Genomic DNA, 27,300 nt, shown 5'->3' with positions numbered 1-27,300 from the left:
TTTTCTAATGGGACGGAAATATACCCACAGAAACTTCATGGGAAGGGATTTGCAATGTAGACGCAACAGATGACGACTAGATGTATGTTAAATGACTGGAAATGTTTGATGTGAATTGCTGATGAAGAAGAAATATATAAGGAAATGACTGACATAATTACATGAAATTGCAAAGAAGTTTTAACCGAGAAAGTAAAGTACAGTTAAATATGAAAACGAAAATAGTACAGAGAGAAGGTAATGTCGATGTGGATGACATGTTCTTAAAAGCAGTGAATGTGACATTTATCGTTTCTCTAACAACTCCATCCTGAATGACTAACATTCCCCAACTCACCTCATTAATCTTGTGCTTCTTCTTATAATAACTTTCAGTCCAATCCAAAAAAGTACCCCTCTCCGTGGACCGAAGCATGGTTTGGGGACCAGATGATTCCTTCTAAAGAAATGTGATAATGAACACGTATCTGTGCTTAAATGTCTGTTTCGCATCATCCAAACACTAGAACTTTTCCTGAAACGTGCATTTATACCGTCTATCCCAAAAAAGAATGGCCGTTCTACGTCTGACATTTTCAACTGCTGTACTGTTGCTTTGTCGCCTTTTTTTCTATAGTCTTCGAATTCAATTTCAACTTCCATTTCCTGGAGCACCTTAGATAACAGTGTTTTCTTTGATGATCAGCACAGTTTTCGCAGGGATGGATACACTAATGATATGTATATTTCTTATGTTACTAATGCCTGGTTCTTCGAGTGAATTTGGTAAATAGTATGTTGTAGGCCTCACTATCCCAAGAGCTTTTGAGAGGCTGTGACATCGATTAGGCTTTCCTCCCTCATTTGCTCTCACATTATGATAAGTTGTCAGTAACAAGTATGTAAATAAACTAAATCCAGTAAATTCCCGACTACTCACTGTCACAGTCGCGGCTTTGAAGTTAGGTGGTAGATCTTGAATGAAAATGTAATAAGTATGTGCTATCTATAAACATTTTTAATGCATGATTAGTTGAAAAATGTAAAGACAATGATAAACGTGAACATCAAAGAAAGATAAATTATGGAGGAAAAAAAGGTAAATAAAGATAAGGACTAGTTGCGTGATCGGAGTGTTCCGTTCCTGGTGACAACAACAACGGGACGCTGGTGGTAGTGATGGTCGTGTTGGTGAACCCATTCACGCCATGAATATTCATCGTAATTTACATACCCAACTCCTTCCTAAACTCGGGTATAGCCTCAGTGTGCGGTACGTTATGTCTTACCTATTTTATTCCAAACGGTTGTCCTTTTTTTTTTTCCTTTTTTGCGATGACGACCACGAGCGCGGTTTAAATGCTGCTTGTGTATGCATACGGGTTGGCCTATGCAAATAAGGAAGGGTCGGCCCAGGTAACATGTAAAGGATCTCGGTGCATACATTAAATTTTCTATAGGTTTGTCAGGGGGGAAAAAAAATCACGGTTCCTTAAGGTCCATAGTGGGGGGTTGGAAGTAGCAGAAGAGGGGGATGGGAAGGCCTCTGAATATATGCAAATACGTTGAATGAGTAGAGGAGGCGGGGTTGGCACACGACAGAGTGAGACCGTGGCGGTCACTCAGAGCTTCACTCCCAGGCACATATGTATGTATTCACACGTGCTGCCTTTTAACAGTGGTGCACTGCTGATTATTACCGGAGGTTCATATTGAAGATGGAGTCCTTGCATGCTTAGGAGTGTCATCATTTCGAAGCCATCAAGTAACTTGTAAGTATTTGTTTATTGTTTAAGAAATTATAGATATGTAGTTTGTCACAATCAATCAAACTTTGGATTGGTGGTGATTTCATTTTGTAGTTATTGTGTGATGTATGGAGATCAAGATGAAACTGGTGTAGTGTGCACATGAGTATATATATATATATATATATATATATATATATATATATATATATATATATATATATATATATATTAATGGATTGTAAGTTTTCCAGTGCTCTGGGACTAACTTTGGAAATTAAGTGATTTTATTCTGCAGTGCAAGTGTTGTATTTAGAGAATACACTAAGAGTTGCTAACCAACATTTGCAATGTTACGTTCTCTTCAGTAATTGGTAATTGAATAGAATGTGGATACACTTTTCATTTTGAGAAAAGTGTTGTCAATGGATTTTTTACTCATGGTAGAGGTGATGCCTAATGTGGATTTTTACATGTAGGACCTCCTACTCTCCCAAGGTGATTGGTTTACAAAGTGGGCAGGGCTTTCAATAAGTGGAATATAACTCCTCTCTACCAATTATTCAGCACGAAACTAATTGATTGGTACCACTTTCATCAAAACTTTTCAAGTAGAACAGCAGGAACTCCTATGACACCCAAAAGTAATCCATGATTGTTTTTGCACATTGCACGAAGAAATTCTCAAATAACTATTCAGTGGATAGCCAAAACAAAACATCTGCCTGGTACTTGATCCAGAGTCCATAGAATTTTATTGATTTTGTAAGTAGATTTACAAAGCAATTACAGTAAATGTTAAAGGATAATGTATCTAGGGACGATCAGTGGCTAATATTTCTTGTTACTGAAGGGACACGCTGGATGGTACATTTATCATGTTCGAAAGGTAAACATGACAATCCAACCAACCTGAGTTAGACAAATATGTTGAGTAAATTCAGATATTTATAAATTGAAGGGATTGATTTACTCCCTAAGGGGATCATCTTACTAATTGTGGGTCAGATTGTAATGTATTTATGAATATTTGAACTCTTTGTTTACGTCTCAAACTTAATGATGCATGGTGCAATCCATTGGAGTGTGTTTCCTCACTGACAAAAATATATTATGTACTTTCTAGAACCCATGTTATCTGTAGCATTCAGACAGGCAAGATATCTTTCTATTTTCTTAGTGATTGTTATTTTTCACAATTATTTTTTAAAACACATTTTTCCCTCTCCCTCATAATCAAACTTTATATTGGTTATTTATTATAGAATGGTAAGGGATAATGGTTTCCATCCAAAACTGCACTCTTAATTCCTTATTTTTACACCAAACAATGTTTTCACAAGATCCTGTCTATTTTCTGATAAGGTACCTGGTGAAGCTCCACTTTGCTGTTAGCTTTGAATTATAAATGATTTTTTTCTGCAGTGCAGTTGTACTGTTCTCGGAATACAATAACCATTGTGGAGCATGATCTAGAACATTAGATTATACTGAATGAAAATGATTAGGTGAAAGTAGTTCAACAGGGAAATTGTGGGGTTAATTGAAGTAGATAAAGTGAAAAGAAGTTGTGAAGACCTCACTTGTCCTCCCCAGCAGTCAAGATTTATCTTAATTTTTAATATTCTAGTTGAAATATGGGATAGTAGTCTCACCCCTAATTGAGTACCACCAAAAGGGCACCAGATATCAACAAACAAATGACAAATTGTGATCCCAGCAGCAGATAGAATTAATACTGGTATATTTTTATATCATTTTGACTTCTAGGTGAGACTTTTATTGGTTCTTTTTCTCATACAAGTGCATTACTTTTATTTTGATTAGCTCAGCTTTTTTCCTTATTAAACATCATTCAGAACTATTATGCTCCAAATCATGCTTTGAAGTGGTTATTGTATTTTCACAACACTTCACTAGCTTTACAGAACAAAATAATTCGTTAATCACAGCTACTTATAATGCAGAGCTAAACTAATAGTTTACTTTCTCTTTTATGATATTTGATAAAGCATTAGTAGTGAGAGTTATATATATTTATCACAAGTAGATGTGGGGCTAATTAATTAATTAGGTAAAACAGTTGTAAAAAATTGATATCCCTCACCAGACCTCCTCTAGTAAATTTATAAACATCTCTCACTCCATCCTTCCACCTCCAGTTCAGTCATTCCCTTCTGACATGTATTCCCTCTTAGTCAACCTCTCCTCACTCATCTCCAAGTTTTCTGACTATATCAGCACACCCTCTTCAACTGTCTCAACTATACTTTTTTTAATTGTTACCAGATTTCTCTTCTTTCCCATCATTTCCTCTTTGATCAACCCTCCTCACACCACTTACAGTCCTCAGGCATTTCACTTCCATGCTTTTTTTTATATAAGGCTCATATGTGTAATATCACCGAACCTACTGTATCATCAAAGATATCCATATTTGCTGTTCTTTTTTTCCTGGCACTACCTCATTGACAGGAAACGGTGGTCAAGTATAATAAAAAGAATAAAAAGATATATATCATAGCCTGAGCCAGGTACCCATTTTATCAACCAACTTCTAGGGTTTGGATGAACAGCTTGGTTGACTGTAAACCAACTGTAGCAACCAGGATTCGAACCTAGTGCTCGACCCTGGGAGACCCATGAATGTGTCACAGTCAGGAAAGCTAATTGCTACACCGTGAAGTTCATTTTCATTAACTCTCAACTTTTTCCTTTCACACACTTCACACTCAGACACCAGCTTCTGTAATTATGTTTGTGTGTATGTGTTTTATTTCAGTTATTACCACTTTTTATACATAACATATAAATACTTATTTGTACTGTTCAGGGAGGGAAATTTAAACACATGGGGCCCTATGTCTTAAACAGTCATTACTGTCATACAACCTCTTTAACTTCTGTATGTTGTCTTCATATACCACATCCTTGTTCAGTTTATTCCATTCACCCACATCCCATATTTTATAAAAGTCTTCTTTACATCTTTTTGAACAAGTTTTATGCTTATTTTACTGATGTTGAAGTCACTGTAGTTTAAGAGTTTCCTTTTCACATACTCCATACCTTATGGTACTAGTATGATACTGATGTAATTAGTAATTGTAATCTGGAAGATGGCTTTATAGATACTCCATACCTGGTGACACTTTGAAGGACCATGATGCCCATCCCTTTGCAGGTAATGACTTGATACAACAAGATGTCTCCCCTGATAGATGTCACAAACACAGTTGGCCAGGACTCCTCCCCAGACAATCCATACACAAACTCCTTGAGGAAGTCAAGGGTCAGGATATCAAGAATATTTCATAGAGTGTCAGGTGTTCATTGCCAAGGGGAAGCTGATATCACCAAGTCTGGAAAAGATGTAAAGGTAAAAAGTGAAGCAGTGGCAATAGCAATGTGCAATACTCAGGTGTCAGGTCTAGTTGGAAATATGTCCAGCATCCGGGGCTTTTCTACAATAGCTCACTTATGTCAGTGTGCAGCAAGTCCTGTACGTGTACCTCCCCTCCCACAAACCACTGATGTTTTACTGTCACATGCTGTGCAGGCTCTCAGTCTCAGCTCTCTTAGGACACAAACGCAGCCACTTACTCAAAGACATTTCAGTAGACACAGTAAAGGGAGTAGGGACCATAATGGGGGTAGTAGTAGTAGAAAAAAATTAGTGTCCAATTGTAGTGGTCTTCCCGAAAATTCAGGTAGTAATGTTACTGAGAGTGCTTCTCAGCAGTGTGGTGCATGTGGACTCAAGTTCACTTCCCTTTCAATTTTAACACAACATCTGGCTCGCCATGTATATGATGGACTTTATGCAGCACAGTGGCTTACTCAGGCAATGGGCCTAGTTTTTCCTAGGCATTCTACAGTGGAGTCAAATCCCATAGATCAAGTTGATCATGATGTTGATGCTGCATTGACTGGCTTTTTAAGCAATCACCCTACTCCTTCAGGACACTGAATATCAGTGGTAAACATATTAATGGGCTTTCCAGTACAGATGAGAATGAAAGATGTGATTATTTACATGAATATTTGTATTCATTGATTGTATCTTGCTGTCTGAAAATGAAAATGTTTCATGAATTGAGTTTTAGTTTCAAGCACTTGTTTTCTTTACTTTGGAATATAAATTTCTGCTTGATCTCTTAGTCTTTGCATTTTGTGAACTTATTATTAGAGGTTAAATCCAGACAGTTGCATTTGTATTGATAATAAGTAATATGTGCAATACCTTTATTTCATATTTGTTGAAGAAGGGTTTTGTCAGATTTGACAGTTGAAATATTTATAACATGATTATTGTTTTATGTTTTCTGTTATGGTTAATTCATAATTTCCTCTTATTTTCAGTAATAAATTTACTGTTTTGTGATTGTTCATATTTTTGTATTGTTAGGCACCATATGTATAGCTGTACTCCTAGTCTTCATTCACCTACACTTATTACTTTTAGAATTGTCACCTGTTCATGTGCTATCACTGTATTTTATTTCTTGGTGTTATATGTGAAACGATATAAGACCACATACTCAAAAGCATGTGTTTGAAAGAACAGGAAGTTATTTTAATTGTACAATTTTGTCTTTTGTATATGTAATAGTTGTTTTTATTAATCATATCAATTATACTCCAACTTATGGCAAAGTTTGTTTTAGACATACTGTGCTATTCTGTTGTCAAAAACCTTAACATTTCATCTTATCCACGTAGAATGCCAATGATGACACAGTGGTAAAAGATAGTGCCAGTTGTATTTTAAGCTATGGTTTTATTTTCTTTACATATATTGTGAGTGAGCCTATACCTTGCATTAGTTGTAAGAGCAGTGGTTAACCAATATATCCAGGTTTATGGATAGTGTTGCCACTTGTTTTTCTAAAAATGTAGTACAGCATTGATGGTTGGAATCCTGAAATTACTCTGAAAAATTAAAGTAGGAATGTAGATCTTGTCAACCAATAGGCCCTGTAAAGTATGCCTGTACTTGAATTTTATTGCAGTATTCTTATTTAGTTTTAGAAAAATCATTGGCTTGGAGCTAAGGGATCTAAAAAATCTTAAAATTTGAGCTTTGGTTGCTTTGTTTTTATGTTCAGTTAATATTTACACTCCAGAATTCTGAAAATGTTAAAATTTCGATTGAGCCACGTCTGAACAGCCACCAAAAAGTTATGCAATAATACTTTACAAGAAATGAATAATGAAATTTGACTATGTCATTTGGTTGCATATGACATATTGAAGGTATACCAAATCAAAAAGCATATTTTGTATTTACTAAACAGTAATGTATTGTACATTGAATTAGGAAGTTATCAGATACACCAAATAGATCTAAGGAGTGACATTACTCAACTAGGCCTCCACGATGTTATACTGTGAGTCAAAAGTCACTTTTAGTGAGGACGTATCACTGTCAGTAAAAAGGGGTCTTGGGGTTATACAATTGAAAAAAATTAAGGGAGTTAGGTATTTGTGATGTATGACAGAATATTCAAAGCACACATGGACAGTAAAAGGGTATGGTTTTGTTTTCAGAATACCATGATGTGACAAACATTTACATGTGTACCATTGTTTCAAACTGCATCTCCATAAACATCAGGCCTAATACTGCATTTGCTGGTAAATTAGGTGTATGTATCTAAATCACTGGCAGTAAGCTACTTTCCAGTTAACCGTTTAAGAAGACGCATGATTTTCCTGGTGCTTTGGAAAATTAGTTTAGTTCAGGTAAAGAAAAAAGTTTTCATAGAATTGTAAAAAGAATCACATGAGAAAACAGGAGACATAAGTGATTTAGACCTCTGCTTACCCTTGGAGAAACAAAAAATATTATAATGGGAGTGTATTGCAGAGAATGCGCTGATCACTATACAGTGTTTTGTCAATATGTCTTGACTGTTACCGCATCAGTTATGTAGTATTTTGATATATGTGGTTGTTTTTGTCCTTATCAAATTTATTTTTATCTTCAAATAGGCTATCACCTGAATTGCTAGATTTCTTATTACTGTGGAGTAAGTACCACTTGATTTACCCTGCATTTGGAAGTCTATTGTAATATCCCCTCAATGCTATGCCTGAATGGTAACTGAAGAATTCATCTTGGTGTATGAGGAGGCCTTAGCTGATTTATGATGGTGGCATGAGAAGCCTAAGTTTCAACTGTTGACATAAAAATATGAATTGTAAATCTATGTGAATTACTCTCTAATGGGCAAATGTAGAGCTACAAGGTCTGGGTAAAGGTTAAGGACATGCTGATTAGTCTGCTGTTGCTCTGTGAGATGCAGTACATTTGGGTACCTTTTAAAAATTTCTAAACTGATGCCATGATTCACCTGGGATGTCATACACTTAGAAAAAGCATAGGTTCGTTTAAGGTTGGTATTTTTACCAAGGGATGACATCAAAGAAATCATTGTTTTATTGTTTTCTTTTTTATTTTTTTTTTTCATCAGAATTCTTTTAACTTTTTAACTAAGGCTTGAAACAAGAACGCATGTGACTATGAATTTCCCCCCTACTTTAGTGAGGTACTTTTGGGAGCAAATTAACAATGGACCCATTTGCATGTACCCAGTCTATGGCTGTCTCAGGTAATGTACCAAATGCCTTAGACTTCATGTTTCACAATGATTGCTTCATATGCCCTGGTTCATCCTTTTTATCAGCATGTCACCCCACGTATACCTTGTTTAGGCCCCAAAATCCCAAAGTCTCCTTCATATTATCCTTCCATCTTCTCCATGGTATGCTCAGATTACAAAGTTATGTCTGCTGAGTATACTGTATATATTAAAAAGCATGGAAAGTGGTGATTTACAAATGTGCTCAAGAAAAGGGCATTGCCTGCAGGGGCAAAGATGGGCATGCTTGAGGGATAGTGGTCTTATCAAGGTTCAAAGAATGTGAGTCTTGGGACCAGAAAGCATAGCTGGAAATTAAATGCCTGAGGACAATGAGATGATCACGGTGGAAATGACAATGAGATAGACTTGTGGCAGTGGATGTAGTCTGAATGAAAGGGCCAACTAGAATGTGTTGAAATGGCTTGGGCATATAAAGAGGAAATATGAAGACAGACTGACAAAGAGGATCTATGTTTTAAAATTGATAGAGGCAAGGGAAAGTACCTACTTACAAGTACAAGTAAATTTAGGGAATGAGTGTTGAAAGATACTCTCTGCAGACCAAATGAAGAGTTTGTATACAGTAGCTTCACAATAATAGTTTTTGGTATTTTTTGTAATTTTTGCTTAAACTTCCATTAAAAAGTATGACTTCCACCAGTACTGTAAGCAGCAGTGTGCTGTAATATGTTCCTGAGACTAAACAACAGATCTTACGTGTAATGTGATTCATGTTATTAATATACTTTTATAAACATTTGCAAATAATTATGAATAGTAGGAACACATCATAGAACACCATCAGCTATGGAATTAGCACTGTAGTTTATCAGTGCAGTAAAAAATTTTAACAATCTCACAGAATTGAGAAAACATGGAATTCTGGAAGATGTGATTGTATTTTGACAAAAAATTATATTCATCACCAACACTTGTTTGTTAATACTCAAAACTGCCATTGTGAAGGAACATTTAGTTGTCTATTGTGAAGAAGTTTTTGAAAATTTATCATTGTTTATCTGTGGCAGTTGAGTAGAGTACTTTACTTTCAATTATTTTATGTCCCTTTTGTTATGATTGCATATCGTCTGTTATTGAGGTTTATTTTATAATTTTTGGTTTAAACATCAATGCCAAAGCCAAAATTTGGATCTTGTATCCATAGTGTATAAGAAATAGGTTTTTATTAGAACAATTAAGTTTTGATTTAATCCTTTGTGCTTGCATGATTGTTAGGATTGTTAGTAGTTACTAACCAAAGAACTAACTTTTAATAATCTCCTGAAACCTGAGCTGTTTCTTAAGTCATCATTGGTAGGTAGATATTTTTTATTTCATAACGATCATCATCCATTCTGATCCCTGTATTAGACCTGGTATTTGTCAAATATAGCTGAGTTTTACGAACAGGCTTAAAATCAGAATATGACATAATTGACTTTCCAACTGTTGTGCTCTTGGAAATGAAACATTTGTATGGCAGGTTGTAGCCACAAATGTCATGACTTATTGTGGTAATTTAGACATATGTAACTTTTGGCCTTCCTGCGGTATAATGGGATACATTAGATGAGACACGGAGGCAGAGATAACTTTCTTAGTATTAACCTTAATTGACAAATTTTTTCATGTCTCTTTCTTTCACCCCAAATATAGTAAAAACTGGAATGATGTTACTTTGGAGAGTGAAACATCACTCACTGTTAGGTGTAATGTTAAACAAGATGTCTAATGGCCTCCTGTGTAGCATTGTTGTGTGCAGTCTTTTTTAACATTATTTTTAAAAATCCATAAACTTTAATAACAAGTCGTACCCTATGACGTGCAGATGTTCTATATATATATATATATATATATATATATATATATATTTTTTGTCGCTGTCTCCCGTGTTTGCGAGGTAGTGCAAGGAAACAGACGAAAGAAATGGCCCAACCCACCCCCATACACATGTATATACATACGTCCACACACGCAAATATACATACCTACACAGCTTTCCATGGTTTACCCCAGACGCTTCACATGCCCTGATTCAATCCACTGACAGCACGTCAACCCCGGTATACCACATCGATCCAGTTCACTCTATTCCTTGGCCTCCTTTCACCCTCCTGCATGTTCAGGCCCCGATCACACAAAATCTTTTTCACTCCATCTTTCCACCACCAATTTGGTCTCCCACTTCTCCTCGTTCCCTCCACCTCCGACACATATATCCTCTTGGTCAATCTTTCCTCACTCATTCTCTCCATGTGCCCAAACCATTTCAAAACACCCTCTTCTGCTCTCTCAACCACGCTCTTTTTATTTCCACACATCTCTCTTACCCTTACGTTACTTACTCGATCAAACCACCTCACACCACACATTGTCCTCAAACATCTCATTTCCAGCACATCCATCCTCCTGCGCACAACTCTATCCATAGCCCACGCCTCGCAACCATACAACATTGTTGGAACCACTATTCCTTCAAACATACCCATTTTTGCTTTCTGAGATAATGTTCTCGACTTCCACACATTCTTCAAGGCTCCCAGAATTTTCGCCCCCTCCCCCACCCTATGATCCACTTCCGCTTCCATGGTTCCATCCGCTGCCAGATCCACTCCCAGATATCTAAAACACTTAACTTCCTCCAGTTTTTCTCCATTCAAACTTACCTCCCAATTGACTTGACCCTCAACTCTACTGTACCTAATAACCTTGCTCTTATTCACATTTACTCTTAACTTTCTTCTTTCACACACTTTACCAAACTCAGTCACCAGCTTCTGCAGTTTCTCACATGAATCAGCCACCAGCGCTGTATCATCAGCGAACAACAACTGACTCACTTCCCAAGCTCTCTCATCCCCAACAGACTTCATACTTGCCCCTCTTTCTAAAACTCTTGCATTCACCTCCCTAACAACCCCAGCCATAAACAAATTAAACAACCATGGAGACATCACACACCCCTGCCGCAAACCTACATTCACTGAGAACCAATCACTTTCCTCTCTTCCTACACGTACACATGCCTTACACCCTCGATAAAAACTTTTCACTGCTTCTAACAACTTGCCTCCCACACCATATATTCTTAATACCTTCATCATACACATTCGGCATTTCCCGTATTAGCGAGGTAGCGGTAAGAACAGAGGACTGAGCCCTAGAGGTAATATCCTCACTTGGCCCCCTTCTTTTGGAAAATTAAAAACTGGAGGAGAGGATTTCCAGCCCCCCCCCTCCAGTTGCCTTCTACAACACGCAGGGAATATGTGGGAAGTATTCTTTTTCCCATCGCCATATATAAGATGGAGGTATGTAATCTTATCTGATATGCTCTTTGAATCATTCATATGCAATAACCCCTTTACATATGATTTACTATATTCATTTTCTTTTTTTAGGACAAATCCCTGTGAGCATCAAAAAAAGCAATTGCTTTTAAAGGGGGGGATCAAAACACCATTTTATCCTCTAAATAGAGTTTATCTGACAAAATTTCACCCTTTTTGACAACCTTGATATTTATGAGACAGATCAATTCCTGTTTGTAGAGACTAAACCACATACAGCCTATCTCCAGGCTTATGATGTCATGAGTTGAGTACGATAAGTCCTCATTATTAGCTTGTTCACGTCTTTGCAGTATGTTCCTCTTGACTCTTGCTCTTATCAATTCACAGTGTTTGCACTTCATGAAATTCTATCCTTTTCCTTTGATTGTAGTGATGCAAGCTGTTCTGTCAGGTATTTTCAAGGTTTTGAACTGGTCAGGCAAATTATATTGAAGGAGTCCCAGGCCCCATTGTAACTAAAGTAAAAATTTAAATCAAATGGGAGTGATTTTTGTAAACTTTATTCTGGATTTAAATATGTTCAAATTTCCTGGAATATCTAGACATGAAGATTTACTGAATTTAAAGATCAGTGGCCGGGGCAGGATGGTTTTTGGTTGTTGAATCCTGTGGACTAGCATCTGCTTGCCCCATGTTTTATGGTGGTTAGAGGGAGTGAATCCACACATGTATGTACCTCAGATTTTAGGATGTATTATTTTAATTTCTATGGGTTGAAATTAATCCAGTTCGTTTTATTCTGAGTATGAAGTGGATGAATTTAGGATTAAATCTATTACTATAAAACATAATCTAAGGAAACTTGTGCTTTTCAAAATTATTCTGTGTAGCCATTTTCAATACTTGAAAGATATCTTTAGTTTCAGAAAATTACATGGAACATTGCTTTTCAAGTCTTACAAAAGTACTTATAAACCTTAAGTTACTCATCCAAGCCCATTGAAGCCTTTGTCAGCAATGAACATTCCACTATAATCTAACAGCCAGTGACTTGTCAGCAGTAAACATTTCGCTGTAGTAACAGGCCAAAGGAACAGACTTCAATGAGTTGTTTAGCTGGAAGTTGTCACTTGCACTCCTTATCTGTGATATCATAAGCAAGGGTAAATTGCTTTGAGCTTAACAATTCTCTGTGAATGAGCATTAGGTGGCCTCATATGTAGGTATTATGATGGTTGAAGAGGTAAAGTGGTATTTTGACCCCTCTGTGAACAGACTCAATTTGATGCTCATTGGTTTCTGCCTCATATTTTTTTCTTTTTTGTACCTAAAAACATACGTTTTTGACTCCTTACAAACCTCCATTTATAATGGGTGGAAGCCATCTGAAACATTAACACACATTATTTTCAGATGTAGATGGCTATGTGCACAGATGTTTTGCACTTGTCATATTGTTTAAGAGTTAACCTCTGCAGCCTTCTGCTTGTATAATTTTTTATTAACCAGTTGGAACCCTGTAACTCTACCATGAGGACTGCATATGTTATTTTCATATCCAGAAAACTGCTACTAACCACCGTTCCTTGTAATATTCAGATTTTTTTTTTTGTCCCAATATATGATCAAAATACAGATTCTTACCTAATCAAGCTTTTATGCCATACTTTTTACATTGTGAGTGACCCTGTAATTTTTATACTTTCTATCCAAAAGTACATTAGGATAGTCTGTTAAAAATCCTTTCCGGATAATTTAATTTCTGCAACAAACTTATGTACTTGGCAAGTGGATGTAGGATGATATTGCATTTATTTTCCATTTGTTTTTAATTGATATATTGTTAACTACTGTTAGTAGCTGTAGGTCAGCAGTGGCAAATCGTTTGATAATTGATTATACATTACTCACTTAAAGATGCTCATTCTCTATCATTTTTATCCAAAGCTCAAGGTTATAATTAATTTCAGCTTTAAGTCTATAAGTATTTTTTTTTTACTTATCTCAGAAGCACAGTATTATGCATTTTTCTTCTGCAGAAATCTGGAAAACCATGATCCCTTACAGGTATTGGTAAATGTATTGTCATTAGATATGTGAAATTTTATCATGTACATTGAGTTATCAGTGCTCTTACAGTCAGCAAAAAAGTATCGCTACCCTTGTGTTTGATACAATTCTAAGTGAGCATTGTTATTCATTTTTTAGTATGCTTGGTACTTATAATTTTTTTGCCATTGTTATACATTATTAAAACCTTTCTTCATGCCACATTCTTTGACTTCTGAAATAATATTGAAAATTATGTTTACTTAAGTTGGACAAAGATAATTCACTACTTTGGTAAATATTTTAAAAAGTATTTTAGAAAACTTAAGGGATAACTTGTCATTTTCCAAATGTTGTGTTATTTTAATGACAAATGGTAAAAAATTGACTCATACTGTTAGCAGTCTGATAGTTTTGCTGAGGGGAAACATTTGATCTGGTAAACAAAAATATACCCATGGTATAGCCATCCTTATTTTGCTCATAAGGGAATTATCTAATCAACATGCTAATCTTCCTTTGATTACAAAACTTTGTTGTATGATTAAACATAAATCTTCTAAAGATATGAGTCTGAACCCAAAACATAAATACCTGAATGGGACTTGAAGTTGTACATGGCTGTTATGGCCATTCCATTTGTCAATGAACCCTCATGCAGGGTGAAATACAGATATAGTAGAGACTACATGGAATGCGAATAGAAAACAATTACTCTAATGAAATTTTATTGGTAAAGTTTTTGTTTTGAAGTGTGAATTTTAGAACTCTTCCAGATTCCAAATATTCTTTCAGTATTGTTTATTTTGAATTTACATACCTTTACAACATTACTAAATATTCACTTATATTTTGCTAAAAAAAAAAAGTTATCAATATGAGAGATAGCAGATGATAAGAATATAAAGGTATCAGGTAGTTCTATTCAGGAAAGTTCCTTTATCCTGGAAGTGTTCCTGATGCTTTATATATCTTAATAGCATTATTGCCAAATAGGGAGTGCAGCATACCAATGCATAACACCCAAGAGAATATATCAAAACTTTCAAGATGCAAAGCAAAGCAAATGTAGAGATACTTTTTTTTGTTGACTCTGCATACTTACTTCTTTTCCCTAATAGGTATATATGTACATTCTGTATACCATATGTTACCTGCATTGTACATTAGGCACATATCTGTTCTGAAAAGGGAAAGTAAAAGAGCTACATAGTTTAGTTTTTTGTGGCATAAGGTTCACAAGTAACATTTAATAAAATTTTGTGCTGAGGTGCAGTCAATCTTGTTGAGGATTACTAGGTCACATCTTGTGTGAGGATCATATTGTGTGACCCAGTTTTTAAACAACTTGTTGATTTCATAATTTTCCAAAGATTTTAGCTCACAGGTAATGTTTTTAGAATACCCATTTTTTGTGCACTTATATTTGCCAGTTTGTATTTGGTAAACATGAGATCAGCAGACAATTTGTGTAATCATGATAGTTTACAGATATGTGATTTTGTACTGTTATAACTAGGGATTTTTTCAGTTTCATCCCACGTTTTTTTATTAGGAAAAATCCAAATAGGATATCCTTATATTCCATGATGAACTCTTAAAGTATTAGTGCATCATCTGCATCCTTAGGATTATTGAACTTATATTGAAGTTACTCATGTTGTTTCATATGAGTAGCACAAGTACAAACATGAACCACTAACAGCATCTTAATCATAAAAGATGTTCACCTCAGAAGAATTGTATAAAGTCCTTTTTCATTTTCTTGCTATTTTTCTTTGATTTTTGTTTTGTGAGATCAATATTAATTTGTGCTAATGAATTTATGAATTTTCATTTTTGTAAATGGTGGGCCATTTTATTCTTGACATCTTTATTTTGTAATAAATGAGGACTAAACAAAATAATTCAAGTTTTTATTATAACAAGGTAAAGACTCACTATCACAGGTCTGCATTTTATGAATCACTTTCTTCAGACATTGTTGTTCACAGTTTACAAATTCCTTAAGTAAAGCATCCGAGTCTACAATTTTGACCTTAGAGTCTTTACCGATAGCAGTGATGGCTTCATTGCTTGATATGTTCATATCTAAATCTGGGACATTCTAGTATTCCTTGCTTTTTAATAAATTCCCAAGAAAAAATCCAGAGCAGGAAAAAATTAGGGTGATCATAAAATGATGCTGAACTAAATGTTCTCAAATGGTTTCCTTAAAATCTCCTTATCATTTTGAGTAGTATGGTATGTTGCATCTCCTCTTGGAAACCATATGAAAACTATGATGTTACCACAAAAGACATATCTAAAGTGGAGTTCCCCCAATTTGTATTTGTGTGAGTGGATATCTTACTGTTTTATCATAAAATTTATCAAACACTTCCCAGTGTTCCTTCCTTGAAATTTTTGAGGCTTTATTTAAAAAAGCGAAAAATCATAAAAATTTAGAAATGTAAAATAAGAATGTGTCAAATATAAATGGCTAAACTTGTGTAATAGCATATTTGTGTTCATAATGTAGACTAGAAATGAAATTGTATGTAATCAGCTGCACTTAAAAGAAATTATCTCATGAATTTAAAAATGCTTGAAAAACTAGCCACAGGAGTTTATTTTGTTTTTTATCATCTTAACAGACATGACTAAAGGTTGTGGACATTATTATCAGACAAAATATTTAAAAGTATGGGATTAGTAAAGCTAAATCGTGGCATCCAGCATAATTTGTCCAGATAATGAGTAATAATTTTGTGGGACTCTTCAGTAATGCTCCTTGAATTTTAGTGGTTCACGTTATGATAGATTTTTTTTATGTATATAATTCTAACCATGATTCATTGCTCAAGAGAAACCTCTGAAAATTTTGCTAGGCCATGCATTGTATGTTGTATGTTACTTAGGATTTATTATCACTCACAATCACCTAATTGAATACCTGCAATTTAAACTATATAGTTAAAGTGTTTCCTAAACTTTTATGACAGAGATGGATTGCAGAGGTATTTGCTAACAAGGAAAATGCATCATGATCATTTATGTTAGGTTAATGATACTTTAAGAAGTATTAAGCTTTATTGTAGAAAAATAAAATTTTTGGAACGGTCTTCTTTTCTTGCTTGTTTCAGGATAAGAAGCATATACACTTGAGACAGGCTCAGTGATGTTTGTTCAAAGCCACCAAGTGTTCCAAATTGTTGAGAGAAATTCTCAAATTTTTTCTCAGCACTGACAATGGAGAAGTCAGATTATTAGTACAAAACTGCCACCTGTTTGTGTATGCACTCTTAATTAAATTGTCATTTTTTATGATAGTGTTTATTTTCCTTTAGATAACTGATACAAGTTTACTTATGATTAAATAGGCCATTCACTGTAATAGTGATTATCGAAAGTCCAGTTCCCTAATAAATTTAGCAACACAAATGGAATTACTTTAAAACTTGGTAATATAGCCAGTTTAAACAACCTTAGCCATGTAAACATATTGCATCATAGACATTTAAGCCTTTGTGTGCCACTAAGGCCTTCAAATCCGCACTGAGTTTGTACCTAGCAACCCCAGTACATAGTCTTTCGTAGACTTGTGCTTGGAGACAAAGTATACCTCTAATATTTTTTCAAATATAATTTTGTCTTCTGACGTTATTTGAGTAGATTTGTTAGCTCTTTCTCTCATCTCTATCTTCTATAATCTCATTTCTGTTTACACTCTTTACAGTACCTGAGACAACTAAAACAAATGCATCTTGCCCAATTGAGCACCTGAATCCAGCTGCTTTATGGTGAGAAGCAGGTTGCTACTCCAGAGAACATCAACAACCATTAGTCATCTTAAAAAAGCTGCATTTTACATGTGGTTAACGGCAAACTTAGGATGTTATGATGTTGACCTCCGCATTGATACTTTAACATTTAGAACCTGTGGCTCAATGTGCGGAACATGATTTAGTGGGTAAAAAGTGTCACTAACAAGAAGCCCATGCTGCCTTAAAGCCTTTAATACATGCCAACTGACTCTTCAGCACATTATTAATACATTTTGCACATGGTGCCAATCAAGTGAACCCACTGCACAAGGAAGAAGACCATTAATTATGAGCAGAGTACAAGTAATTTCGTCTTTACCTTTACATAAAGCCTGGCCTTCATGAGGAATTAAGCCGTAAGTCTGTGACTGAGAAAAAATGATGTCAAGCAAAACATTCTATAGTAAGGGGGTACAGCTTTCCTTGAGCTATAGGTATGAGGGCTGCTCTTAAAGATTTTGCTTAGTTGAAGACTACAGCTGATGCCAGTGGAATTGAGGATGTAGTAAAGATGGCCTTTGAAAATGTTGTATGGGAGAAGCGCAAATGTGTTCAGAGGTGATAGGAGTTAGTTTTTTTTTTTTTTTTTTTTTGCTTTGTCGCTGTCTCCCGTGCTTGCGCGGTAGCGCAAGGAAACAGACAAAAGAAATGGCCCAACCCACCCCCATACACATGTATATACATACGTCCACACACGCAAATATACATATCTACACAGCTTTCCATGGTTTACCCCAGACGCTTCACATGCCCTGATTCAATCCACTGACAGCACGTCAACCCCGGTATACCACATCGATCCAATTCACTCTATTCCTTGCCCTCCTTTCACCCTCCTGCATGTTCAGGCCCCGATCACACAAAATCTTTTTCACTCCATCTTTCCACCTCCAATTTGGTCTCCCACTTCTCCTCGTTCCCTCCACCTCCGACACATATATCCTCTTGGTCAATCTTTCCTCACTCATTCTCTCCATGTGCCCAAACCATTTCAAAACACCCTCTTCTGCTCTCAACCACGCTCTTTTTATTTCCACACATCTCTCTTACCCTTACGTTACTTACTCGATCAAACCACCTCACACCACACATTGTCCTCAAACATCTCATTTCCAGCACATCCATCCTCCTGCGCACAACTCTATCCATAGCCCACGCCTCGCAACCATACAACATTGTTGGAACCACTATTCCTTCAAACATACCCATTTTTGCTTTCCGAGATAATGTTCTTGACTTCCACACATTCTTCAAGGCTCCCAGGATTTTCGCCCCCTCCCCCACCCTATGATCCACTTCCGCTTCCATGGTTCCATCCGCTGCCAGATCCACTCCCAGATATCTAAAACACTTTAGTTCCTCCAGTTTTTCTCCATTCAAACTTACCTCCCAATTGACTTGACCCTCAACCCTACTGTACCTAATAACCTTGCTCATTCACATTTACTCTTAACTCTCTTCTTTCACACACTTTACCAAACTCAGTCACCAGCTTCTGCAGTTTCTCACATGAATCAGCCACCAGCGCTGTATCATCATGTAGGAGTTAGTACCTGCGTAATAAGGACGTATGATGTCAGTAATGAGGCATTTACACATTTTTTTGTGACTGATGGAGCAGAGTGCAGTTATCAGCTGTGATATACAGTAGTACTATTTGTAGAGGACACACATAATACCCATATTAGGTTCACTGTTCAAAGAAGGAATTGTAAGAGATTTATAAACCTAAACTTTAATAATATTTATGTGGCTATATCTATCAATAATTCTAACCTAATACATTCAGAGTGGTACTTTTCTTTTGTAAATGCAGACTGTAGAGGTTGGTCCAGTATAATAATCTACTGTGCTGTAGGTGGGGATGCTCCTTTCATGATTGCAGCTGTTTCTGACACTCTGCTCAAGGACAGCATCACTCCTCTGTGGGAAGAGTTGATACTGGAGGCAAGGCACTAGGTAAATGTACAAGGAAATCACTGAAGAAAGTCCGGTAAGTTAAATATCCATATATGTATTCATTATGACCATTTTTCTAAAAACATTTGAGCTTAGCATGAACTGAGTTATCTCCATATATATAAATCTCTCCTAATACTCATTCACACAAGACTCTTTCCCAAGTTCACTCTTTCACTACTCTACTCAGCCATATCATTTCTTCTTTTTTCAAGAACTTGTTGAAATCTTCACCCTTGCCTTCACAAGGTAATAATGAGAGCCCACTAGGTGCCCCTTTCAGCACATTCACATTCATAAGTCCCTCTTTTCTACTCCTAGCAATTAGTATGTAATCCAATAATTCTGCTGACCATCTTTCCTACTCATATACATATACACATGTATGTCCCTCTTTTTAAGCTAGGTATTCCCAATCCCCAGCACACAATTCCACAAGCTGTTCACTATTTTTCATTCACATTACTGAAGTCCCCATACATCCCAATTACACCCTCAACTGCCATGTTGCTGAACTTCAGATTTAAATCATCCATAACTAACACCCAGTCTCTTACATCAAAGCTATTGACACACTCACTCAGCTGCTCCCAAAACACTTGCCTCTCATGATCTTTCATCTCAGGCCAGGTGCATAAGCATTGATAATCACACATCTCTCACAACCTGCTTTTATATTTACCCTCATCAGTCTGAAGCTCACAACCTTACACTCTCACATACTCCCACAACTGCTTAAAACACTTCACTTCCTCCAGTTTTTCTCCATTCAAACTTACCTCCCAATTGACTTGACCCTGAACCCTACTGTACCTAATAACCTTGCTCTTATTCACATTTACTCTTAACTTTCTTTCACACACTTTACCAAACTCAGTCACCACCTTCTGCAGTTTCTCACATGAATCAGCCACCAGCGCTGTATCATCAGCGAACAACAACTGACTCACTTCCCAAGCTCTCTCATCCAGAACAGACTGCATACTTGCCCCTCTTTCCAAAACTCTTGCATTCACCTCCCTAACAACCCCACCCACATACAAATTAAACAACCATGGAGACATCACACACCCCTGCCGCAAACCTACATTCACTGAGAACCAATCACCTTCCTCTCTTCCTACACGTACACATGCCTTACATCCTCGATAAAAACTTTTCACTGCTTCTAACAACTTGCCTCCCACACCATATATTCTTAATACCTTCCACAGAGCATCTCTATCCACTCTATCGTATGCCTTCTCCAGATCCATAAATGCAACATACAAATCCATTTGCTTTTCTAAGTATTTCTCACATACATTCTTCAAAGCAAACACCTGATCCACACATCCTCTACCACTTCTGAAACCACACTGCTCTTCCCCAATCTGATGCTCTGTACATGCCTTCACCCTCTCAATCAATACCCTCCCATATAATTTCCCAGGAATACTCAACAAACTTATACCTCTGTAATTTGAGCACTCACCTTTGTCCCCTTTGCCTTTGTACAATGGCACTATGCAAGCATTCCACCAATCCTCAGGCACCTCACCATGAATCATACATACATTAAATAACCTTACCAACCAGTCAACAATACAGTCACCCCCTTTTTTAATAAATTCCACTGCAATACCATCCAAACCCGCTGCCTTGCCGGCTTTCATCTTCCACAAAGCTTTTACTACCTTTTCTCTGTTTACCAAATGCCCATACCCGCACATATACATATATATACATATCAACATACACATACACATACACAGACATAAACATATATACACATACTTGCTTGCCTTCATCCATTCCTGTCACTACAGCACCACACAGGAAATGGCATCACTAACACCACCCCTGCTTCAGTGAGGCAGCACCAGGAGAACATACAAAAAAGGCCATATTCGTTCACACTCAGTCTTTAGCTGTCATGTATAATGCACCGAAACCACAGCTCCCTATCCACATCCAGGCCCCACAGACCTTTCCATGGTTTACCTGAAGTTTCACATGGCCTGGTTCAGTCCCCTGACAGCACGTCGACCCTGGTATACCACACTGTTCCAATTCACTCTATTCCTTGGACACCTCTCACCCTCTTGTATGTTCAAGCCCCAATCACTCAATATCTTTTTCTCTCCATCCTTCCACCTCCATTTTGGTTTCCGGCTTCTTCTTGTTCCCTCCACCTCTGACACATATATCCTTTTTGTCAATCTTTCCTCATTCATTCTCTTCATATGCCCATGCCATTTCAACACACTTTCTGCTCTCTCAACCACAAACTTTTTATTTCCAAAAATCTCTTACCCTTTCATCATTTATTTGATCAAACCTTCTCACACCACATACTGTCCTCAAACATTTCATTTCCAATATCCACCCTCCTCCATACAACCCTATCTATAGCCCATGCCTCGCAAATTTATAACACTGTTGGAACTACTCTTCCTTCACACATACCCATAATAATCATTGAGTTGGAATAATGGTTTGATATGCCAAGACATAAGGAATGCTAACTCACAGCAGTATAAGAGTGAGTATGAGGTAGAAGCCAGCAGAAATGAAGTTGTAAGTGGCAGGGTGAGAATTGAGTGTAGCAGTGTAAACTGATTTGTAGATGGGTGCAGCAGCAAAGGGCAACAACGACTCTCCAGTAGCCATCACTGCATACACTTTGCCTGCCAGAAAAGATGAAGCTAGATTTGCACAGGTTATATAACACCAACCCTCACCATGCTTTAATGTATTCTCCACTTGTGGAAAAAGTATAATAATGAGTTAATTTTATAGGTGTACTTACTTCATCATCCATGATAGCTGAGAAGCCTGAAGCCTATAAAAATAATCATTATCCATCATGAAACACAGGGTCTGGAGTCTGGTGGAATGTACAATTTTCTGTCAGTCTGTCAATGCATACCTTAACTTGGTAACTAGTTGAGTCACCAGCTTGAATATCTTTTAAGGATTCATTTTGAGAGGTTCTGTTTTTTCCTTTACTGTACTTTAATGTCAAGAAGTCATGGTTTATGTGCCTCATTCATTCACAGGTCCTATCAGTGGTAGACATCCGGAAACTCTTCTTAATATATCCAGATTGTTTCACATAATGCATCAACCTTAGATTATTTAGTTAAGGTTAATGAGTCAAACTCATGAGACCAATTAAGGCTGAAGGCAGCCTGACATGGGTGCATACCTTAGTTACATGAAGCTACCTAGGTGTGGAAGCCTGTGAGTAGCTCTAGAGCTCCAGTGACCATTTAGACTTTGTATACACCATTGTAACTGCCACACTAATGTGAATTGTAATAAAGATAATTTATTTTCATCCTCTTCATACTGGATAATCTGCCTTCTGAGGTGAGAATAATAGTCCCCAAGAATGGCCCAATAGCCATTAGCTACACTACAAATTTACTCTTATGTAAGATACGATACTTGTACTCCTTCATATGGAAGCTGAATTTTAGTGTCTTCGGAAGACAGAACTGCACAGACAACTGGGCCTTTACTGCAAGAGACAGATTTATAAAGAAGAGGCTCCCACTTCTTCACCTGAATGGAACAAACCAAACACAAAATATATTGAATATCCTGGGTTACAGACAACATTCTGTAGCATTCACCTGTAGACTTGAGTAAGAGAATGCACTTTTTTGCTTCCCATCTAAAGGATTGAAATAACCAACAAAAGGATAGCAGTTACACAAGAGTCACACAGACATAAAAAAAGATCCTGAAACTACATGGAAAGATATGTTTGTGAAAAGAAGAAATGCATTATGACTGGAGATAAAACTAAAAAAAAATTGGAATAACAGTGAAGTTGATATCCAAACGAAGTGAACACTGTTCGATAATACAACTTAAGAACACAAAAGAATTTCAAAACAACCTTCATGAGTAACCACCAACAAACTCTCAAACTTTTTTTTCTTATCTTTCTTCTCATAGGACCTTTGAAATCATTAGTGTAACATTTTATTTAGAAAGAGTTGCCATGTCAGATATATATATATATATATATATATATATATATATATATTTTTTTTTTTTGCTTTGTCGCTGTCTCCCGCGTTTGCGAGGTAGCGCAAGGAAACAGACGAAAGAAATGGCCCAACCCACCCCCATACACATGTATATACATACGTCCACACACGCAAAATATACATACCTACACAGCTTTCCATGGTTTACCCCAGACGCTTCACATGCCCCGATTTAATCCACTGACAGCACGTCAACCCCGGTATACCACATCGCTCCAATTCACTCTATTCCTTGCCCTCCTTTCACCCTCCTGCATGTTCAGGCCCCGATCACACAAAATCTTTTTCACTCCATCTTTCCACCTCCAATTTGGTCTCCCTCTTCTCCTCATTCCCTCCACCTCCGACACATATATCCTCTTGGTCAATCTTTCCTCACTCATTCTCTCCATGTGCCCAAACCATTTCAAAACACCCTCTTCTGCTCTCTCAACCACGCTCTTTTTATTTCCACACATCTCTCTTACCCTTACGTTACTTACTCGATCAAACCACCTCACACCACACTTTGTCCTCAAACATCTCATTTCCAGCACATCCATCCTCCTGCGCACAACTCTATCCATAGCCCACGCCTCGCAACCATACAACATTGTTGGAACCACTATTCCTTCAAACATACTCATTTTTGCTTTCCGAGATAATGTTCTCGACTTCCACACATTCTTCAAGGCTCCCAGAATTTTCGCCCCCTCCCCCACCCTATGATCCACTTCCGCTTCCATGGTTCGATCCGCTGCCAGATCCACTCCAAGATATCTAAAACACTTCACTTCCTCCAGTTTTTCTCCATTCAAACTCACCTCCCAATATATATATATATATATATATATTTTTTTTTCATACTATTTGCCATTTCCCGCATTAGCAAGGTAGCGTTAAGTACAGAGGACTGGGCCTTTGAGGGAATATCCTCACATGGCCCCCTTCTCTGTTCCTTCTTTTGGAAAATTTAAAAAAAAAAATGAGAGGGGAGGATTTCCAGCCCCCTGCTTATTTCCCTTTTAGTCGCCTTCTACGACATGCGGGAATACGTGGGAAGTATTCTTTCTCCCCTATATATGTTTATCTATTTATTCACTTTGCCCTGCCGCCACCCCCCGTGCCAGCGAGGTAGTGCAAGGAAACAGACAAAAGAATGGCCCAACCCACCCACATACACATGTATATACATACACGTCCACACACAGCACATATACATACCTATACATCTCAATGTATACATATATATACACACACAGACATATACATATATACCCATGTACATAATTCATACTGTCTGCCTTTATTCATTCCCATCGCCACCCCGCCACACATGGAATAACAACACCCTCCCCCCTTCTGTGTGTGAGGTAGTGCTAGGAAAAGACAACAAAGGCCCCATTCGTTCACACTCAGTCTCTAGCTGTCACCGAAACCACAGCTCCCTTTCCACATCCAGGCCCCACAGAACTTTCCATGGTTTACCCCAAACGCTTCACATGCCCTGGTTCAATCCATTGACACCACGTCGACCCCAGTATATATATATATATATATATATATATATATATATATATATATATATATATATATATATATATATATATGGGAGTGGGAGGTGAGTTGATTAGAAAGGGTAGTGAGTGGTGGGATGAAGAAGTAAGAGTATTAGTGAAAGAGAAGAGAGAGGCATTTGGACGATTTTTGCAGGGAAAAAATGCAATTGAGTGGGAGATGTATAAAAGAAAGAGACAGGAGGTCAAGAGAAAGGTGCAAGAGGTGAAAAAAAGGGCAAATGAGAGTTGGGGTGAGAGAGTATCATTAAATTTTAGAGAGAATAAAAAGATGTTCTGGAAGGAGGTAAATAAAGTGCGTAAGACAAGGGAGCAAATGGGAACTTCAGTGAAGGGCGCAAATGGGGAGGTGATAACAAGTAGTGGTGATGTGAGAAGGAGATGGAGTGAGTATTTTGAAGGTTTGTTGAATGTGTTTGATGATACAGTGGCAGATATAGGGTGTTTTGGTCGAGGTGGTGTGCAAAGTGAGAGGGTTAGGGAAAATGATTTGGTAAACAGAGAAGAGGTAGTGAAAGCTTTGCGGAAGATGAAAGCCGGCAAGGCAGCAGGTTTGGATGGTATTGCAGTAGAATTTATTAAAAAAGGGGGTGACTGTATTGTGGACTGGTTGGTAAGGTTATTTAATGTATGTATGACTCATGGTGAGGTGCCTGAGGATTGGCGGAATGCGTGCATAGTGCCATTGTACAAAGGCAAAGGGGATAAGAGTGAGTGCTCAAATTACAGAGATTATAAGTTTGTTGAGTATTCCTGGTAAATTATATGGGAGGGTATTGATTGAGAGGGTGAAGGCATGTACAGAGCATCAGATTGGGGAAGAGCAGTGTGGTTTCAGAAGTGGTAGAGGATGTGTGGATCAGGTGTTTGCTTTGAAGAATGTATGTGAGAAATACTTAGAAAAGCAAATGGATTTGTATGTAGCATTTATGGATCTGGAGAAGGCATATGATAGAGTTGATAGAGATGCTCTGTGGAAGGTATTAAGAATATATGGTGTGGGAGGCAAGTTGTTAGAAGCAGTGAAAAGTTTTTATCGAGGATGTAAGGCATGTGTACATGTAGGAAGAGAGGAAAGTGATTGGTTCTCAGTGAATGTAGGTTTGCGGCAGGGGTGTGTGATGCCTCCATGGTTGTTTAATTTGTTTATGGATGGGGTTGTTAGGGAGGTAAATGCAAGAGTTCTGGAAAGAGGGGCAAGTATGAAGTCTGTTGGGGATGAGAGAGCTTGGGAAGTGAGTCAGTTGTTGTTCGCTGATGATACAGCGCTGGTGGCTGATTCATGTGAGAAACTGCAGAAGCTGGTGACTGAGTTTGGTAAAGTGTGTGGAAGAAGAAAGTTAAGAGTAAATGTGAATAAGAGCAAGGTTATTAGGTACAGTAGGGTTGAGGGTCAAGTCAATTGGGAGGTGAGTTTGAATGGAGAAAAACTGGAGGAAGTGAAGTGTTTTAGATATCTGGGAGTGGATCTGGCAGCGGATGGAACCATGGAAGCGGAAGTGGATCATAGGGTGGGGGAGGGGGCGAAAATTCAGGGGGCCTTGAAGAATGTGTGGAAGTCGAGAACATTATCTCGGAAAGCAAAATTGGGTATGTTTGAAGGAATAGTGGTTCCAACAATGTTGTATGGTTGCGAGGCGTGGGCTATGGATAGAGTTGTGCGCAGGAGGATGGATGTGCTGGAAATGAGATGTTTGAGGACAATGTGTGGTGTGAGGTGGTTTGATCGAGTAAGTAACGTAAGGGTAAGAGAGATGTGTGGAAATAGAAAGAGCGTGGTTGAGAGAGCAGAAGAGGGTGTTTTGAAATGGTTTGGGCACATGGAGAGAATGAGTGAGAAAAGATTGACCAAGAGGATATATGTGTTGGAGGTGGAGGGAACGAGGAGAAGTGGGAGACCAAATTGGAGGTGGAAAGATGGAGTAAAAAAGATTTTGTGTGATCGGGGCCTGAACATGCAGGAGGGTGAAAGGAGGGCAAGGAATAGAGTGAATTGGATCGATGAGGTATACCGGGGTTGACGTGCTGTCAGTGGATTGAATCAGGGCATGTGAAGCGTCTGGGGTAAACCATGGAAAGCTGTGTAGGTATGTATATTTACGTGTGTGGACATATGTATATACATGTGTATGGGGGTGGGTTGGGCCATTTCTTTCGTCTGTTTCCTTGCGCTACCTCGCAAACGCGGGAGACAGCGACAAAGCAAAAAAAAAAAAAAAA

General features: G+C 37.5%; 1 protein-coding gene and 1 long non-coding RNA gene across 6 annotated transcripts in view; one reads left to right on the top strand and one right to left on the bottom strand.

The window, feature by feature from the left end:
- The first annotated feature begins 1,065 nt into the window (after nt 1-1,065).
- On the top strand, nt 1,066-17,022 carry LOC139753427 (uncharacterized). Its single transcript, XR_011713708.1, has 2 exons — nt 1,066-1,252; nt 4,912-17,022. It is a non-coding gene; the product is annotated as an uncharacterized lncRNA (long non-coding RNA).
- LOC139753426 (proton-coupled folate transporter-like) overlaps nt 4,918-27,300 on the bottom strand; it is a 49,889-nt gene continuing 27,506 nt past the window's right edge. For 4 of the 5 annotated variants that reach the window (XM_071669909.1, XM_071669913.1, XM_071669911.1 and 1 more), the window contains exons 10-11: nt 21,994-22,150; nt 16,776-19,445 (exon numbers count right to left, since the gene is read on the bottom strand). In XM_071669909.1, the coding sequence (XP_071526010.1) occupies nt 19,367-19,445; nt 21,994-22,150 (236 nt within the window). In that variant the 3' untranslated portion in view covers nt 16,776-19,366. Of the gene's footprint in view, nt 5,090-16,775; nt 19,446-21,993; nt 22,151-27,300 lie in introns of those variants that run through there. The other variant, XM_071669910.1, reaches the window with a different exon arrangement.

The sequence above is a fragment of the Panulirus ornatus genome, chromosome 14 (assembly GCF_036320965.1).
Source record: "Panulirus ornatus isolate Po-2019 chromosome 14, ASM3632096v1, whole genome shotgun sequence".
Classification (NCBI taxonomy): Eukaryota; Metazoa; Arthropoda; class Malacostraca; order Decapoda; family Palinuridae; genus Panulirus; species Panulirus ornatus.
The sequence above is the reverse complement of the archived record's forward strand: the minus strand, read 5'-3'. Positions and strand labels throughout refer to the sequence as shown.